Raw genomic sequence first — 20,774 nt, 5'->3', positions numbered from 1 at the left:
GTGTTATGTTTAAATGTAAATAAACACTGAAGACTGATTTTCAACCTGGTCCTTTGCCTCTATACTGCGTCTGCTAACCTGCTTACCAGAGCGAATCCTCGCAATTGGTAGAGGATGCGTGCAAGCGCAGTGAGGCTGGCCTGAAGGCCAAATTTTTTTTTGTTTTTCTGGGCACGGTTGTATGTCTTACATCAAACCAGCAAGATTACAACCTTTGTCCCTTGACAAAATGGAGGCGGTCATGAAAGCCCTCATGGAGTCTAACTTGCAGCAGCTTAGGCAGCAGCAGGAAACCAACCAGCTGCTAATACAGCATGTGATTGCTTTACAAGCGGCAGGAGTGACCCAGAAAGTCCACGATGCCCGGAATGCGGTCCGTGTGGCGATCCCTAAGATGACCCCCTCGGACGACGTCAAGACCTATCTGGCGGTGTTCGAAAAGGTGGCTGTGAGGGAGAAGCTACCCCGAGATCAACGGGCTGAGGTCAGCGCTCCGTTCCTGGCATCCGGACCCCAGTTGGTGTTTTTCAACTTACCGGATGATCAAGCAGCCGATTACACGAAAGTAAAGGGTGAGATTCTGGCCAGACTGGGGGTAAATGTGTTGGTCCGGGCCCAGCGGGTGCATTAGTGGGAGTTTAAACTGGCTGAACCCGCGAGACCTCAGTATTATGATCTGCCACAGCGGTTACAAAAATGTCTGCAGCCTGACGTGCCGAGTTCCACTACTATGCTGGACCGTCAGTTGGCTGATGTATTCTGGAGGGCTTTGCAGTACCCTCTCCAGCACTGGATCGGCCAGGTGTCTCCTGGCAATGCCCTTGAGATGGTCGACCTGGTGGAGCGCTATGAGGCTACCAGGAATCTACAGGGGGGGTTCTTTTGGGAGGATGGCAGTCAAACCCCAGAAATCTCCACCCCAGACCCGGCGGCTGGTGCCAGAAAAACCCGCCCGGGAAGTACCCCCTGCAGACCCAGCTCTGATAGTCTGCTGGCAGTGTCAGGAGCCTGGCCACATAAGGGCCGACTGTCCCCATTGGGGCAAACCCATGGATACTAACTATGGCTACCGTCACTCATTGTATGCCAGGAAGCTGTGTGCAACAGGTACCCCCGAAACTATAGATAATAGCCACTTTTGCCAGGTGGAAGTGGCAGACACTCTGGCGGTGGCTTTGCTGCATACAGGGAGTCTGGGGTCCCTGGTAAGAGCTGCCCGCCGAATATACTGGCCGAAAAGTCGGGGTCGTGTAAATCCATGGAGACGTAAAGGACTATCCCACTGACCTGGTGTCTCTGTCCACGGTGGCCGGCAGGTGAACTCACGAGGTGGTTGTCGCCACCAATTTACATTATGAACTTATAATTGGGAGAGACTTCCCGGGTTTCCTGGCACTGTGGCCTGATCTGAAAATTACCGATACCCCTGAGACAGGTGTAACCCCAGTAGAGTGGCCTTGCTCAGGGGGGAAACTGGAACCCTGGGAACCTGAGACAGAAGGGCCAGCGGTAGGGGTGGCCGCTACTGCGGTGGAAGAGGGGGAGGCAACCCCGCTGAGTGTAATGGTGGGAGACGTGGAGGATTTGCCGCCAGGTCCTGAGTTGGCAGATCTCAATGTCTCCAGGGAAAATTTTGGTACAGCACAGCACCAGGACCCAACACTATCTCGGGCTTGGGAAAATGTTGTAATAGTTGATGGTGAACCTCAACAACCGGGGACCGAGTCGATGTTTCCCGTTTTTTTTGGTTCATCAGAAAATGCTGTATCGGGTAAACCAACTACGGGGTGAGCATATTGAACAGCTGGTGGTGCCCAAGGCGTATCGCAAGCTCGTGTTGGAGCTAGCCCACCAACATGTTCTTGGGGGACACCTGGGATGGCAGAAAACGCAGGACGGGATTCTACAGTGGTTTTACTTGCCCAATGTGTTCAGAGAGGTGGATGAATATTGTAAGTCTTGCCCAATCTGCCAGATAACTAGCCCCTAGCCACATTTCCGTAGCCCCCTGGTACACCTCTCTCGATTATCGAGGTTCCGTTCGAGCGAATCGCTGTGGATTTCATAGGCCCAGTACCGAAGTCCGCTAGAGTGCACCAACACATCTTGGTCGTCCTAGACTATGCAACTCGGTACCCGGAGGCGGTGCCCCTGCGACATACATCGCCCAAACTCATAGCTAAGGAGTTAATGGAGATGTTTTTCTGAGTGGGACTACCTATAGATGTTCTGACCAACTAGGGGACCCCTTTTATGTCAAAGGTCATGAGGAAACTCTGTAAGTTACTGCACATAGCACAGCTACGGACGTCTGTTTATTATCCGCAAACGGACGGCCAGGTTGAGAGGTTTAATCAAACATTAAAAAACCATGTTAAAAAGAGTGGTCTCTAAGGATGGGAGGGATTGGGAACCTTCTTCTGCCCTATCTCATGTTCGAAGTGCGAGAGGTGCCCTAGGCCTCTACTGGGTTCTCTCCCTTTGAACTGCTATATGGCCGACATCCTAGCGGTCTGTTGGACATAGCCAAAGAGGTGTGGGAACAACAACCCACACCGTATAAAAGTGTAATTGAATATATCATGCGGATGGAAACAGTGTTGCCGCTTGTTAGGGAACATATGGAGGCAGTCCAGCGAGCCCAGAGTAGGGTCTATAATCGGCAGGCTCGGGTCCGGATCTTTAACCCAGGAGATCGGGTTTTGGTTCTGGTACCAATTGAATAAATATGTACTCCGCACACACCTTGGATCCAGTGTGGGTGCCTGTGAGAGTGGTTGAACAGTATAGAGTTAATCCACGGCACTCCAAAAGAATTTTTGTGCAAATAATTTTTTACATTTTATTCATTTTGCAGATTATCATTTGTATACATCCAGAGTAAATCATTTTGACATCATTAGTAAATAGCCACATGAGACATAATTCCCGGACGTTTCGGTCTAATGCGACCTTCCTCAGTGGGGTCTAGAGAAATATATAATATAATATATACAATGTGGTCACAGAAAATTAGAGTATATCTGATAATCATTAAAAATAAAAGTAGAAAAAAGAAAAGGAGCAAAAATAGAAAATTTTTAAAGAGGGATGTCCCATCAGTAACTTAAAGGAAAAATACGGGGTGGGGGAGAGTCACAGAGTGGACATTAGGAAGCGAGAACACTAATTATGGTAATGGTATCTCATTAGTAGGAGCCTGTAATTATAGGTCCAAGGAACAAGACATAGACAGATAAGACAGATTCCAAGTGCTAAATAGGAGCTTTAACCACCTCCGGACCGCCTAACGCAGGATTGCGTTCCGGAGGTGGCAGCGCTGCGCAGAGTCACGCATATACGCGTCATCTCGCGAGACGCGAGATTTCGCTCAAAGCCGGCCCGCGCATGCGCATCGCGGGCCGGCAAAATTAAAAGAAGTATTTCGTCACCAGCCTGCCAGCAACGATCATTGGCTGGCAGGCTGGCGATTTTCAAAAAATCCAATCCAAAGTCATATAACAGATCATATTAGTAAATATGATCTGTTATATGGCTTGTCTGCTCCTGTGCTGGTGGTCCTTTTCGTCGGTTGGATCCAGCACAGGAGCAGACTGAACTGTGAGTACACCAACACTACACCTTAGCCCCAGATCACCCACCTGCACCCCAATTAACCCTTTGATCACCCCTTTGATTGCCCCTGTCAATCACTAGTGAAAGGAAAAAAAGTGATCAGTGTAAACTGTCACTTTTTTTTTTTCACTGGTATTGGCTGTTAGGTTTTAGGGATAGTTTAGGCCCCTTGGTTAGGTAGTTAGCGTCAGTTAGCGCCCACCCCACCGCACCGCAGTCACTTTTATTCGCTGTTTAGCGTATCGCTAATCAGCATTTGTACTTTTATAGTATCTGTAAGTGATCAAAACTGATCACGGTCAGATCTATAATAGTATTAGTGTCACCTTAGCTCGCCCTCCACCCAAAACGCAGTGTTTGCCCGATCAGGCCTGATCGGTCGCCCACACGTGCGTTCACCCACGCCCGCCCCACCGCAGTGACAAAAAATATATATTTTTTGATCACTGCACATTCATTTTACACGCACTGCGGCGATAAAAAAATCAGTTTTGATATTTTTTATCAACCGCAGCAGCCTCCGGTACTTCGCTCTTTGTAAGACAGGTTTGCTTTTTTTCTTGGGTAGTCTCAGGGAATACCCCTAAATTTAGTAGTCCAAAATGTCAAACAGGGGGTATTCTTCTGAAGAGGCCTACAGGATTCTGACCCAGTCGGATGAGGAGTGGGAACCCTCATCTGACGAATCTAGCGGGTCAGAATATGAACCTGTGGAAAGCAGTGGCTCTCTGACCCAAAGTTCGGATGAGGAGGTGGAGGTCCCTGGCAGCACCAGGCGTACCCGGCCCCATGTCGCTAGACCACAGGTTACGCAGGATCCGCTTCAAGAGCAGCAGAGTGGGGCTGTCGCTGCCGGATCACGTGGTGAGGCATACACCAGCAGCGCAGCCCTTCCTGGACCTAGTACCAGCACTGCCGTACAACATGGTGAAGTAGCGAGCACCAGAAGGGCAGTTGAAGCTGGTACGGTGGCACGTGCAATAGTTACCCCGTCGCAGCCACCGCAAAGACGGGCCCGTAGAGCCCCTAGAGTCCCTGAGGTGCTGGCAAATCCTGATTGGCAGTCACCAACTTCAGCCGCACCAGTAGTTCCCCCTTTCACCGCCCAGTCTGGAGTTCGGGTTGAGACGGCTCAAATCGGTTCGGCCCTGGGATTTTTTGAGCTGTTCTTGACTGCGGAGCTCTTGGACTTAGTCGTGGCAGAGACCAACCAGTATGCCACACAATTTATAACCGCTAACCCGGGAAGCTATTATGCCCAGCCTTTCCGGTGGAAACCAGTCCAAGTTTCCGAACTTAAAATTTTTTTGGGCCTTCTCCTCAACATGGGCCTGACAAAAAAGCATGAATTGCGGTCATATTGGTCAACGCACCCAATTCATCACATGCCCATGTTCTCTGCTGCTATGTCCAGGACACGATTTGAGACCATCCTACGTTTTCTGCATTTTAGCGACAATACCACCTCCCGTCGCAGAGGCCACCCTGCTTTTGACCGGCTCCACAAAATTCGGCCCCTCATAGACCATTTCAACCTGAAATTTGCAGATTTGTATACCCCTGAGCAAAACATCTGCGTAGACGAGTCCCTAATACATTTTACCGGGCGCCTTGGCTTCAAACAATACATCCCAAGCAAGCGTGCCCGGTATGGGGTCAAATTGTATAAGCTCTGTGAAAGGGCCACAGGCTATACCCACAAATTTCGGATCTATGAGGGAAAAGATCAGACCCTGGAGCCGGTCGGTTGCCCTGACTACCTGGGGAGCAGTGGGAAGACAGTCTGGGACTTGGTGTCACCCTTATTCGGCAAGGGGTACCATCTTTATGTGGACAATTTCTACACAAGTGTGGCCCTCTTTAGGCATTTGTTTCTAGAACGGATTTGCGCCTGTGGCACCGCGCGAACTAGTCGCGTGGGCTTCCCCCAACGGCTTGTAACCACCCGTCTTGCAAGGGGGCAGAGGGCTGCCTTGTGTAACGAAGAACTGCTCGCGGTGAAATGGAGAGACAAGCGTGACGTTTACATGCTCTCCTCCATTCACGCAGACACGACAATCCAAATTGAGCGAGCAACCCGTGTCATTGAAAAGCCCCTCTGTGTCCACGACTATAATGCGCTCATGGGAGGGGTGGACTTCAATGACCAGATGTTGTCTCCGTATTTAGTTTCCCGCAGAACCAGACGCTGGTATAAGAAGGTGTCTGTATATTTAATTCAATTGGCGCTCTACAATAGTTTTGTTCTCTACAGTAAGGCTGGAAGAACAGGATCCTTCCTCAAATTCCAGGAAGAGATCATCGAGAACCTCCTTTACCCAGGAGGTTCCGTGGCCCCATCCACCAGTGTAGTTAGCCGTCTACACGAGCGACATTTCCCCAGTGTCGTTCCTGGTACCTCAACCCAACCGTCACCCCGAAAAAGATGTCGTGTCTGTAGCAGGAGTGGAATAAGGCGTGACACCCGCTATTTCTGTCCTGACTGTGCTGACCACCCTGCCCTATGCTATGGAGAGTGTTTCCGGAAGTACCACACACAGGTACACCTAGCATAGGGATCACATCTCACCAGGACAGGCACACAGGGCTATTAGGGCCCATTCACTCACAGCTGCTGCAAACCTCTCCTTTCACCTGGGATAAAGTGCATAACGTACTTCACCACATCTTTGGGCGATTTGCGCTTTGCACATTGTCCCATGGGGAAGGAGAGGTTTGTTCTATAAAAGGTAAAAAAAACTAAACAAAAAAAAAAATACCGGTAAGTAAAAAAGTTAAATGTTCAGTTAAAAAAGTTTAAAAAAAGTTTCTATGTTCTGTTCAACAGTTAATAAAGTTATTGCTTTGCGGCCTGGTTTTTTCTTTTTTGTTTTGTTTTTTTTACCTTTCAGGTGGACCAACCGATCGACCAGCTGCAGCACTGATGTGCATTCGGACAGAAGCATTGCGCTGCTGTCAGATTACACGCAAGTCGGTGTATGCGGCGCTGCAAGACGAGATTTCTCCTCTGCAGTAAAAGATACGTTTGCCGAGGCATATGAGCTGAGGAGGTGGCGGTGTTCATATACTTTGGCAAACACTTTGTATATATAAAAAAAAAAATCCCGGCAATGATTTATTCATCCACATCGATTGATGTGAATGGAGAAATCTGGTTTGCCAGGGCATACGAGCTGAAGTGGGTATGGATGTTGGGCGGAGCTCCTATGTCCTGGCAGACGCCTTTCCCCTCCTTTTTCTTTTTTTGGCAGAGATTTTTTCATCCACATTGATCGATGCGAATGAAGAAATCTGTGCCGTTCATTTTTTTCTTTCAGCCCAGAGGCTGAACGGAAAAAAAAAAATCTCATTACCCGTATGCTCAATATAAGGATAATAGCAGAAACTCCTAATGCTGGGCATACATGTAATGATTGCGGAGACCCTCAAATGCCAGGGCAGTACAAACACCCCACAAATAACACCATTTTGGAAAGAAGACACCCCAAGGTATTCGCTGAGGGGCATATTGAGTCCATGAAAGATTGAAATTTTTGTCCCAAGTTAGCGGAAAGGGAGACTTTGTAAGAACAAAATCAAAAAAATCTATTTCCGCTAACTTGTGCCAAAATTTTTTTTTTCAATGAACTCGCCATGCCCCTCATTGAATACCTTGGGGTGTCTTCTTTCCAAAATGGGGTCACATGTGGGGTATTTATACTGCCCTGGCATTTTAGGGGCCCCAAAGCGTGAGAAGAAGTCTGGTATCCAAATGTCTAAAAATGCCCTCCTAAAAGGAATTTGGGCACCTTTGCCCACCTAGGCTGCAAAAAAGTGTCACACATGTGGTATCTCCGTATTCAGCAGAAGTTGGGGAATATGTTTTGGGGTGTCATTTTACATATACCCATGCTGTGTGAGATAAATATCTTGGTCAAATGCCAACTTTGTATAAAAAAAATGGGAAAAGTTGTCTTTTGCCAAGATATTTCTCTCACCCAGCATGGGTATATGTAAAATGACACCCCAAAACACATTCCCCACCTTCTCCTGAGTACGGAGATACCAGATGTGTGACACTTTTTTGCAGCCTAGGTGGGCAAAGGGGCCCACATTCCAAAGAGCACCTTTCGGATTTCACAGGTCATGTACCTACTTACCAGACATTAGGGCCCCTGGAAAATGCCAGGGCAGTATAACTACCCCACAAGTGACCCCATTTTGGAAAGAAGACACCCCAAGGTATTCCGTGAGGGGCATGGCAAGTTCCTAGAATTTTTTATTTTTTGTCACAAGTTAGTGGAAAATGATGATTTTTTTTTTTTTTTTTTTTTCATACAAAGTCTCATATTCCACTAACTTGTGACAAAAAATAAAAATTTCCATGAACTCACTATGCCCATCAGCGAATACCTTGGGGTCTCTTCTTTCCAAAATGGGGTCACTTGTGGGGTAGTTATACTGCCCTGGCATTCTAGGGGCCCAAATGTGTGGTAAGGAGTTTGAAATCAAATTCTGAAAAAAATGACCTGTCAAATCCGAAAGGTGCTCTTTGGAATATGGGCCCCTTTGCCCACCTAGGCTGCAAAAAAGTGTCACACATCTGGTATCTCCGTACTCAGGAGAAGGTGGGGAATGTGTTTTGGGGTGTCATTTTATATATACCCATGCTGGGTGAGATAAATATCTTGGTCAAATGCCAACTTTGTATAAAAAAATGGGAAAAGTTGTCTTTTGCCAAGATATTTCTCTCACCCAGCATGGGTATATATAAAATGACACCCCAAAACACATTCCCCACCTTCTCCTGAGTACGGAGATACCAGATGTGTGACACTTTTTTGCAGCCTAGGTGGGCAAAGGGGCCCATATTCCAAAGAGCACCTTTCGGATTTGACAGGTCATTTTTTTCAGAATTTGATTTCAAACTCCTTACCACACATTTGGGCCCCTAGAATGCCAGGGCAGTATAACTACCCCACAAGTGACCCCATTTTGGAAAGAAGAGACCCCAAGGTATTTCGTGATGGGCATAGTGAGTTCATAGAAGTTTTTATTTTTTGTCACAAGTTAGTGGAATATGAGACTTTGTAAGAAAAAAAAATAAATAAAAAAAATCATCATTTTCCGCTAACTTGTGACAAAAAATAAAAAGTTCTATGAACTCACTATGCCCATCAGCGAATACCTTAGGGTGTGTACTTACCGAAATGGGGTCATTTGTGGGGTGTTTGTACTGTCTGGCCATTGTAGAACCTCAGGAAACATGACAGGTGCTCAGAAAGTCAGAGCTGCTTCAAAAAGCGGAAATTCACATTTTTGTACCATAGTTTGTAAACGCTATAACTTTTACCCAAACCATTTTTTTTTTACCCAAACATTTTTTTTTTATCAAAGACATGTAGAACTATAAATTTAGAGCAAAATTTCTATATGGATCTCGTTTTTTTTGCAAAATTTTACAACTGAAAGTGAAAAATGTCATTTTTTTGCAAAAAAATCGTTAAATTTCGATTAATAACAAAAAAAGTAAAAATGTCAGCAGCAATGAAATACCACCAAATGAAAGCTCTATTAGTGAGAAGAAAAGGAGGTAAAATTCATTTGGGTGGTAAGTTGCATGACCGAGCAATAAACGGTGAAAGTAGTGTAGGTCAGAAGTGTAAAAAGTGGCCTGGTCTTTCAGGGTGTTTAAGCACTGGGGGCTGAAGTGGTTAAATCATGTATAAAAATACCTGGTGGCAGGATAGTGAGGCAGACGCTCGATGTGGCGTGTATGTGGGACAGGGCGCTCTATATACTGTCGGCGGCTGATGATTTAGTCAGGGCGCATGAAAGTGACGTCAGTGCGTCTGGAGCCTGTGAGTGGTAAGCGCATGCGCTGAGGCTGTAAGGAAGGACATCGGCGGCGGTGTAGTGCGTGCACATGCTCGCTCGATGCTCAGGTGGAGTATGGGCAAAAAAGTGTGGGCAAGAAAGCGAAAGTGGAAGGAGAGGGGCCAGATAGAATTCATGATTAGAGGAACGGTGTTGTATGTAGATAGTAGATAAAGAAAGCTGGCAATCTGCCAGATCAAGGAGGAGGTTTAGCACAGGTACATTAGTAATTTTTAGAGAGGTTTAATTACGGTATTGATATGGATATAGAGAGAATATCCATCAAAATAAAGGTATCACAATATAATAATATAACAATGTCACAGGATGTCATTTGTGAGTACAGTGAAAAGTAACACCATGTTGTAATACATAGTGTAGCCTGATTCAGGGGTATATACAATATAAGAGATAAATCTCAGGAGATGATGGTCAAGAATCACAATACAAGAAACATAAAACAATTAACAGTAATCAATGATTAGTGATCAATGAGAACAACAACCCACACCGTATAAAAGTGTAATTGAATATATCACTCAGATGCAAGAGCAGATGGAAACAGTGTTGCCGCTTGTTAGGGAACATATGGAGGCAGCCCAGCGAGCCCAGAGTAGGGTCTATAATCGGCAGGCTCGGGTCCGGATCTTTAACCCGGGAGATCGGGTTTTGGTTCTGGTACCGACGGTGGACAGTAAGTTCCTGGCTAGGGACAGGGACCCTACGAAGTACTCGAAAAAGTTGGTGGGGTAAACTACAAGGTACACCAGCCAGGGCGGCGAAAGCCGAAGCAGGTGTACCATGTGAATTTACTTAAACCTTGGAAAGATAAGGAGACCAGTATGGACGACAGCCCGCGGCCAGGTTTTCTAGGGGAAGAGTTTACAGCCCCACGGTCTGATACAAGGGAAGCAGTTGCCACAGTGAAGATTGCTGACAGCCTTTCCTCTAAACAGACTCAGGATGCCAGGGAGTTCGTCAGCAGGAACACGGATGTGTTCTCAGACCTCCCTGGACGCACTTCTACCATCCAACATGCAGGCGCGGGCTGGGACGGGGGGCAGGGAGGCAATTGCCCCCCAGGCCGCGCATAAAAAAAAACGGCCGCCGGGCCGTCTTCAACAAAAAAATGTTTTTCTTTTTTTTATTCCTCAGGGCCGCATCGCCGATCACCACAGGCGGCGCGGCCCTGAATGTAATTGCAGTGGTGGTGGTGGCGGGCAGTAGGAGATGAGCGCTTCCATTGTGGAAGCGATCATCTCCATATTCATCTGTATCGCAGTCCTCAGGACAGCGATACAGAGGTCTGTGCTGTGGAGCAGGGGAGAGAAAGGCGTCTCCCTCCCCTGTTCTTCTGATAGGCCGCAGGCACTAATGCCTGCAGCCTATCAGAGGCCGGCTCAGGTGGTGCGATGACGTCATTATCGCGCCGCCTGAGCCGGGCAGCACACAGCGCGGGACACAGGCCGGAAGAGACCATCTCTGCTGATGGAGGTAAGTATTAGTGTTTTTGTTTTCTTTTTTCTTTGCGGGGGGAGTTGGTACTATGGGGGGGCTGGCACTATGGGGGGGAGCTGGCACTATGGGGGGGAGCTCAGGAGTACAAGAGCAGGCTCCTCCCAGTTGAGCCGAAAATCTGAAGATACCGGAGCCTATACCGGGAGAACGGAGCGGTGCCCAGGGATAATAGTAAGTGCAGGGAGATCCCTGGGCGCCGCTCTCCATGTCAGCATACTTAGTTTAGATTTTTTATTGTAATGAAAAGTCCTCTTTCTACAAACGCAGACTGCGGGTGCCATATCCCATACCCGGCACCCAGCCTCTATGACTGCGTGCTGCGATCCACCGCTATTAACCCCTCAGATGTCCCACCTGGGGGGTTAATAGTGGTGGATCGCAGCGTGCAGACATAGAGGCTGGGTGCCGCAGCCTGCGTTTGTATTAATCATATACGATATTCATTGGTGGCGCAGTGGCCACAGCCCCTCCCCTCCTCCTCCCTGCTATCAGCCCATTGGTGGCAGCGGCACAGGGGGAAGGGACTGCCTCCTTCTCCCATGTGATGTTGAGAAGAACATGGCACGCGCTGACAGCAGCTCGTGCCATGTCAGTAATGTGAAAGCGGCAGAGGTCTAGGCGCAAATGGCAACAAGACTACAAAGTCTTGTCGCCATTTAGCAATTCTAGGTCGCATTTGCGACCATTTTGGTCGCCATCTGGAGCCCTGCATTGTCTATGATGAGACAACCCCTTTAAAGTACCACATGCTAGGATAGTTAAATAAAAAGGGACCAGATCCTGGAAAACCTCTTTAAGGGCCTACGCAGGGTTTATCTGTATTTCCAATATACAGTATATATCCTTAGACACTTGGAGTGCATAAAAAAGAATGGGTGGTGGCAGGGGCGTAACGATCGCGGTCGCAGGGAGTGCGACTGCGACCGGGCCCGGCGGGGGGAGGGGGCCCGCTGTACTAACATGTAATGAAGCGCTGTGAAGGGGCCCGGCATGAAGTACAGTGACAATGCCGGGCCCCGTCAGGGCGCTCCATTCAGAGGCGTAGCGTGGGGGGGGGCCGGGGGGGCCGTCGCCCCGGGCGCCACTCTGCAGGGGGCGCCGTCTGCGGGGCTGGCACAAATTAAATCGCCGACGCTGTGTTTTTTTTTCTTCACACAGCGTTCGGCTGCAGAGCAGAGTGAGGAGGCGAGAGGGGGCGGGGCATGCACGGCAGTTCCCGATAGGCTCCGCCCACCTTCCAGGCGGGAAGTACAGTGCAGACTGCAGAGCCAGGAGCCGGAGGCAGCAAGAAGAAGCAGAAGATCATGGCTGCAGCTGAATCAGTAGGAGACTGTAGTCCAGCTATGAGCCTAGAGACAGTGATTCAACTTGAATTACTTAGTGGGGGCATTGTGCACTGTCTGTGGGGACAGTATTACTTTGTTGGGGCCCTGGGGCGCAAATTACGTAATGGGCAGTGCCCATTACGTAATTTGCCCGCCAGTGCCCCCACTAAGTAATACTAACTGCCCCCACAGACAGTGCACAACTCACTGCACACTGCCCATTACGTAATTTGCCCCCCAGTGCCCCCACTAAGTAATACTAACTGCCCCCACAGACAGTGCACAACTCACTGCACACTGCCCATTACGTAATTTGCCCCCCAGTGCCCCCACTAAGTAATAGTGCCCCACAGACAGTGCACAGTTGTGGCAGTATTACTTAGTGGGCCACTGGGGGGCAAATTACGTAATGGGCAGTGCGCAGTGAGTTGTGCACTGTCTGTGGGGGCAGTATTACTTTGTTGGGGCACTGGGGGGCAAATTACTTAATGGGCAGTGCCCATTACGTAATTTTCCCCCCAGTGCCCCCACTAAGTAATACTAAGTGGCTGAACAAATGCATGCCCTCGCAGGGGCAGCAGTGCAGCACAATCCACCATTATCCGGCCGGCCAGCAAGTACAGGAACAGCCAAACAGGAGGAGTCAGATCGATGACAGCCAGGTAGGAATCAGGAGAAGATGTTAGAACTTAGATGGATGGATCACAAGTAGGGGGCGTGGAGCGGGCGGCGGCTAGTCGGGATTCGGACTCGAGAGCACCGGCGCTCCCAGGCAGAGTGCGCTCTGCGCGGTGGCCTACTCTGCTTATAGGTGGCGCCGGCCCTGGATTCAAGCGACCCTGAGACAGAGTGAGTGACAGTCAGTGTCACTGTCCCAGAGTCCCAAAGTCCCACCCTGAGTGTGTAATTAGGTCAGTAGTTTACTTTGTTGGCATTGGCTGAGGGCAGGCAGGCTTTAGGGGTAATATATGATTATATGAGTTAAGTGCCAGTAAGTGTCATGAGAGCCAGGCCAAGGCTGCCAAGCAGATGGCACCATGGCACTGCAGTCAGAGTGCTGGTGAAGGATGACCAGGGACACTGAGACAGTACTGCCTCTCTGGGATGCCATCTGCCCATCTCTGCTGTCCATATACCAGGCCTACCCTGGTATATGGACAGCAGAGATGGGCAGATGGCATCCTCTGGGCAGTACTGTCTCTCTGGTCATCCTTCACCAGCACCCTGACTGCCACGGTCCTGCTTGGCCTGGCTCTCATGGCACTTCACTGCCTCGTGCTTGGCTATCAGCGCTGAGTGACTCAGTCACACTGCAACATTGACTGAGTCACTCAGTGCTGATAGCCAAGCATGAGGCAGTGAAGTGCCATGAGAGCCAGGCCAAGCAGGACCGTGGCAGTCCGGGTGCTGGTGAAGGAAGACCAGAGAGACAGTACTGCCCAGAGGATGCCATCTGCCCATCTCTGCTGTCCATATACCAGGTCTACCAGCATTAGCCATTGATATACCACCTGCCTGCCTGGTCACCCCACCTAACACTCACGGAGACAAGTGACTCAGACTGTTAGGTGTGGGGGGACCAGGCGGTATATGAAGGGGTAATACTGGTAGGCCTGGTATATGGACAGGAGAGATGGGCAGATAGCATCCTCTGGGGGTTGTATCTTACATGGGACTGTATGCTGGAGGAGCTGAAGGGAGAGTGATGTGTTTTACATGGGACTGTTTTACATCCCTTCCTTATGTGATTATTCTTTTTTTTTCTATCACCACAGGGACCTTGTTCTGGATCCAGCGGACATCACACCGACGCCAGCGACACCCTGGATGAGGTAGGACCAGATTTTATTAGGACTGGGTGAGTGTAGCCATGCATTGGGCTCTTTCACACGAGCGGATCCCGTGTGGCTAATCTGCTGTGTGAAAGAGTGCCAAGCCCCGCTCCGGACAGCAGAGACACCGAGCAGTAACATAATTGATAATGCTCTGTGCCTCTCTATGATCGTTTTGCTACAAAATCACGGTGACCACTTTATCTCCCTGTGATTTTTTAGTAAAAAGGTCACAGAGAGGCACGGAGCATTATCAATCGCGTTACTGCTCCGTGTCTCTGCTGTCCGGAATGGAGCTTGGCCCTCATTCACGCAGCGGACTAGCCACACGGGAAAGCCATTAGTAAGAAAATCTGCCGCTTCTTTATAAAAATCGGGGGGTAGGGGGGCCCCGATACAAAGTTTGCACTGGGGCCCATAACACTCTAGTTACGCCACTGGGTGGTGGCCCTCTACTGAGAAGAGGCTCTGAATGCAAATAGGCATAATCACACCCACTCCTAGCTCCTGTCCTGTCACCTCAATGCTGCACAGCAATGGTGGACATAACCCCTGGATACGGGCAGGGCCGGATTAACGTAGGGGCTGATGGAGCTGCAGCTCCAGGCCCCTACCATAAAATAGGCCCATCTGCCAGCCAAAAGGCCGTCGGGAGGGTTAAAAGTCCTCTGTTGTACACAGCGCAGCCACATAGAGCACAGACAATGCAGAGACGCTCACCTCACGCTGGCAGCAGGAGCCTGAGGGAGGGACTCGGGAGGAGCGTAATCTGATCCTAGAGTGGAAGCTGCTTCTGCCGGCCCCTCCCCGCCCACCAACCAATCAGAGCTGAGGCAAGGCAAGCATTATCAGCTCTCAGTCTTCTGAGTAGTACAGGGAGTCTTCACAGGTCCTGTAAGGGAACTGCACAGTGTAAAGTGTAGTTCCCAGGTTAGAACAGTGCATCTGCCAGGACCTGTGATGACATCATCTTCAGCATCACAGGTCCTGCAGAATCTAGCAAAGGAACTGCACCAAAAATGGTGTAGTTCCTAGGTTTGAAAGGTACATCTGCCAGGACCTGTGATGACATCATCACAGGTCCTTCAACCCCTAACAGCAAGTATTAGAAATTCACACAATCAGCTCTGCATTGATCCATACAGACTGGAATGGAGTGGTAAGAGGAGGTCCTCCACTTTTCATCATTTACCCCCCCCCCCCCCCTCCATGCCCTGATTTTACTCATTGCTCACTCATGTATAATACTTCAGACATGTACAGTGACCACTACCTCATGTACCTCACACACACAGCGACCATAATGTATAACTGACCACATATTTCTATAAACACTGCATCTACAGTATTATACCTTGTATGCCTCACATCTATATATATATATATATACACACACACACACACACTCCTTATATTAAACAGTATTATAGATGCAATATGTACAGAGATATAATATATATTGCAGTGTACTGATATGTGAGGTACAAGGTATAATATATGCAGTGTGTATAGATATATTGTATATACAGCAGTGTACTGATATGTTAGGTACGAGGTATAATAGATGGTGTGTACAGGTATATTGTATATACAGTATTGGATTGATATGTGAGGTACGAGCTGTAATTTATACCTCATATATCAGTACACTGCTGTATATACTATATACCTGAACACACTGCATATATTATACCACGTTCCTCACATATCAGTACACTGCTGTATACACTATACATCTGTACACACTGTATCTATTATACCTCGTTTGTGTGCCAGGCCTGTTTTGTAATCCCAATCCGGCCCTGATGGCATAAATTATAAAACAGCAGCAAACATAGTTCATGGAACAAAGAGAGGCCTGGAATGGGTAGTAGGAGGGGCTATAAAAGGGGAATGGGGGCCCAATTTAGATTCTTGCTATGGGGCCCAGTGATTTCTTTGTACGCCTTTGACAGGAGCAGAGAGATAAGAGAAGTGACAGATGACACAGAGTTTAGATTACAGGTTGAATTAACCCTTTAGGATCAAATTGGCTTCTCAGGAGATATATATGTTAAAGGCATCTCATTCAGTAGCTATATAACTAAGGGTGGGTTCACATCTCCTTTATGGATTCCGTTAAGTGGGGACTGTGGGGACTATTTTATTATCAGCCAGTGACTGTGTTACTGTAATACTGTTATCAATTCAGCACATAGTTTTCCCTGTGCGTGCATTCACATTTCACTTCACTTGGTTGGTTGTACTACTGTCAGTGTCAGACTGTTGTCACTGTGGGTAACAATGCACAACAGACAACAATGCACACCACAGTGACAGCTCCTGAGTCCTCCTGTCCGGCGTCAGCCTCAGCTTCCCTTCACTATCACTATAATCAATCACTCTTCCTGATCCGGACTCACTCATTAGAGAGCTGAAGAGCCGACTGAGTCAGCAAGTGAATCGAATGGATAGCATCTGCGCATGCGCACCGGCACCTAGAGTCTTCGGTTCACTTGCGAGTCAGCTCAGCAGTCAGTGACTCAGCAAGTGAACCGAAGATCCGATTCATGAACCGATTCATCTGAAAGATCCGAACTTCCCATCACTACTGAGGTCATATCCGGTGGGCCGCGGCATTACAGGAACAGCACCAGCTACTCTGACGTCCTGCCGCCAGATATACGTCACAGGATATCCGGCGGCAGGACGTCAGAGCAGCTGGTGCGGTTCCTGTAATGCCGGCCCACCGGATATGACCTCAGTGCGCCCGCGGTTATCCCTTCTGCACGCTGCGCTGTGTACAACCTGCTCAGCAGTTTCGACCAGCACACGGCCCACAGCGCTCAGCCACACCAGCCCGTGAGACAGCAGGAGCTTCTGGAGCAGGGCACGTATCAGATAAACTCATCCAGTTGGAAGGGAGGGCAATCATAGTGCTGTTATGATTTATGGACACAGCTCTCAGTATGCTTAGCCAGCCTTCTATCTGGCTGTTTCTGAGCCTTTGGACTGTGACTCTCAAGAAGCACAGCCAGATAGAAGGCTGGCTAAGCATGCTGAGAGCTGTGTCCATAAATCATAACAGCACTATGAAAATGACTGACTGGCTAAGCATGCTGAGAACTCAGTCTAAATAACATAACACATTAAAGAAATTACTGTTTCTAGCTGCTAGTCCACAGTCCACAGCAGCTAGAAACAGTAATTTCTTTAAAGGGATTCTGTCACCAGGTTTGACCCCTGTCAGCTAAACATATGCTGATGTTCAGGGCGTCTTCACGATTCCTAATGTGGGCTTATAAATGTCATCTGTGGGCTTATTTAGCTAAAAAACAGCTATTACTAACCTGTCAGTCAAACAAATAAGGTGCCCAAGGGGATGTTAATAGGTGCAAGATGCCCGCCGCACCCACCGCCGTTCGTGCCCAGCGCCGCCTTTCCGGATTTCTGCACCGCCTCCTAATCCTCTGTGCCGCCTCTCGCTCTCCCTCCCTCCCCCCTCCTTCTGCTGTAAGATCTCGCGCTTGCGCACAGGGCTCTGCCTGATGCGGCCGTGCAGACTTCTCCATTTGGCTTCTTACAGCGAAGTGCGCATGCGCCGGCACTTCGCTCAACCCCTGTATGCGCGAGATCTTACAGCAGGAGGAGGGGGGAGGGAGGGACAGCGAGAGGCGGCACAGAGGATTAGGAGGCGGCGCAGAAGTCCGGAAAGGCGGCGCTGGGCACGAACGGCGGTGGGTGCGGCGGGCATCTTGCACCCTTTAACATCCCCTTGGGCACCTTATTTGTTTGACTGACAGGTTAGTAATAGCTGTTTTTTAGCTAAATAAGCCCACAGATGACATTTATAAGCCCACATTAGGAATCGTGAAGACGCCCTGAACATCAGCATATTTTTAGCTGACAGGGGTGAAACCTGGTGACAGAATCCCTTTATTGTGTTATGTTATTCAGACACAGCTCTCAGCATGCTTAGCCAGCCTTCTATCTGACTGGCTAAGCATACTGAGTGCTGTGTCCATAAATCATAACACAGCTCTATGAAAATGACTGTTTCTAGCTGCTGTTGTCCACAGTCCAGAGCAGCTAGGAAAACAGTAATCTTCATAGCCATGTTAAACGATCACTATAGTGTCAGGAAAACAAAGCGGGCAAATGTGATTTCCTGTTTTTTTATTTTTATTATTCTGTCTCTCAGAGTGAGAATGCACCTCCATGATTTCTAAGTGGGAGAACTTGCAAAATCGCAGGGTGTTCAAATACTTCTGTTCCTCACTAATAAATATATACACACACACACACACATATATATTGAAATAAGGTACAAGGAATCATTGTGGATGATAGTTACATGTTACCAAGGTTCCTGGCCTCGGTGGAGTAAGAGCCGGTTTTTATGTGTCAGCAGCAGTTGCTGTTTGACACCTTAATACTTAGTATGGCTGTATAGCTGATCCGGGAGGGCTCTTAATGGGAGTAGTCAAAGTGCTGGGTGGGTGACTACTCCCCAAGTTCCAGGCCGGGTTTTGCCAGGCCTAAAAACCAGCCACCACTGCCAGGTGAGGAGAATTACCTCAGTCTGACAGTGGAGCTCAGGAGGTGTGTGTGCTGGGATCTGAGGCTTGTGCCGTGCTGGAGGGCTAAGAGCCCTCTGTAAGGGAAACGGGCCCCCTAAAAGCCTGCTATGGACTGCTAGAGGCAGAACTGCCAACAAGGTGATTTTTCCTATGTGGACTTTCCATTGTGTGTGAACTAACACCAAGACTGCAAAGTGACGTTTTGTTTTTGCTTTATGTGTGAACACGGAAGTTTGATTTAAGAACTGGTAATTTGCCTCTGTACTGCGTCGCACACCCCATCTACCAGAGTGAATCCCCACAATATATGTGTGTATACATATATATATATATATATATATATATATATACACACACATACACACACACACAATAATTATATAAATAAATCAATGACAAAATATGCTACTCAGCATGGGTACGTACCTGGCCACTAGTTGCTCATCAGGATGATCTCTCTGCAGTAAGTGCTGGAAGTACTCTTCTACAACTTGCGAGGTAAGTGCTCTTTTAAGGTATGGGTAATACAAGGGATGACGAGCCACAACACCTACAGTACAGAAAGACAGCACTCTACAAATAAACTGCAGGACAGCTATTTTTTGTTTGGTGAGGCTGGAGATAAATTAGAGATTAACTAGAAAGCTTTAGTAAATTAACATCCAATAAAATCTCAAGAATTAGACTATAGTCTGCATGGTCAGAAATGTGCCAGATTATTTTAGTTTTGTAGTAAAAATATAATTACCTATGTTGGCAATGTTTCCTTTGTCGCCACTTCTAGTGTAAGCCAGGTCCTCTAAACGATATGTATAAGGGCCACTTGGTAAGTCTGCAGGAATATAAGAGGGCATATAGTATTACTGGTATTCAGTGATGTCTGATAAAGAAGTTGTCCCATTACAAGAACGTATCCACTATCCACAGCACAGGGGATAAATGTCTGGGGTCCCCGACGATCATGAGAACGGGGGCCTGTTTGATTCTCTATCTAAAGGATTAACTTACAATAAATGTATTGTACAACCCCCAGTCTAAAATCAGGTAAAGGGGTTATCCAGGAAAAGATATTTAGAACTTATCCTCAAGATAGGTTATCAGTATCAGATCTGTGGGGGTGCGACACCTGGGACCCCCGCTGATCAGCTGTTAGAAGAGGTCTTAAGCTCCGTCGCCTATTCCTAGACCAGTGACATCACTGTACATCGGTCACATAGTCAAGTTGCAGCTCTGCCTCATTCAAGTCAAGAGGCTGAGCTACAATACGAGGCTCCCTGAAACAATTGATCATTGGGGATACCGGGACTTAGCCCCCCATTGATGTGATAGTGATGACCTATCCTGAGGATAAGATAGAAGGCCACAGCAGCATGTCCAGCAATTTCTTCTAGCTATGCTGTGAAGTTTTCGACAATAAAGAAGAAATTGCTGGACATGCTGCTGTGGCCTATCTTTTCTGCATTCTTGTGGATCGCATTGGATCTGTGATCTCTTGCCCAGCTGCTGCATGATTTCCATCACTGCTCTACACAAGCCGTATGCTGTGCTGCTCCTGAACCTATTTCTTTCCTATCCTGAGGAGAAGTCATCATTATCTTTTCCAGGATAACCCCTTTAAGTCCTGTAATGCATTTCTCACCTGTTCCTCTGCCCCCTGTAGACCAAAAGTATGACATCCAGTCCATTCACTGGCCTCAGCGGTGACATGTTCCTGAGTGACATGTAATCTGTTTTGGAATCTGAATGCATGGGTTGTTTTACATAATCAGCAATTCATATGAATAGCCGTCATGTAATACATTTCCTTAGCAGCGGCCCATTTCAGGAGAATTGCCTGAGCGGCCCCAGCAAAAAAACTTTTTTTCCAGGAACAAGTCCCAGTTGATCAGCCTGGGGCCCACATTCTAAAAGGGATTTTCTATGAGGAGACAACTCCTTTAACCTATACTTAATGGGGTTGCCCACTTCCTGGCTACTGTTGATCAATTTGTTTGTTAGATGATTATATGGCACTTACTAATATAGCCTTTGTAGATATTCTGCACCATTTTCTATATTTCAGAAAGTAT

General features: G+C 48.0%; 1 protein-coding gene across 1 annotated transcript in view; it reads right to left on the bottom strand.

Annotated features, from left to right (window-relative positions):
- Positions 1-20,774, bottom strand: part of LOC120990058 — a 165,155-nt gene that overhangs the window by 16,377 nt on the left and 128,004 nt on the right. Inside the window, exons 18-19 of the mRNA XM_040418568.1 lie at positions 19,454-19,537; positions 19,132-19,255 (exon numbers count right to left, since the gene is read on the bottom strand). Of these exons, the coding sequence (XP_040274502.1) occupies positions 19,132-19,255; positions 19,454-19,537 (208 nt within the window). The remainder of the gene's footprint in view (positions 1-19,131; positions 19,256-19,453; positions 19,538-20,774) is intronic.

Source organism: Bufo bufo, chromosome 2 (assembly GCF_905171765.1).
Source record: "Bufo bufo chromosome 2, aBufBuf1.1, whole genome shotgun sequence".
Classification (NCBI taxonomy): domain Eukaryota; kingdom Metazoa; phylum Chordata; class Amphibia; order Anura; family Bufonidae; genus Bufo; species Bufo bufo.
Note: the sequence above shows the minus strand (reverse complement) of the source record. Positions and strands in the feature narration are given on the sequence as shown.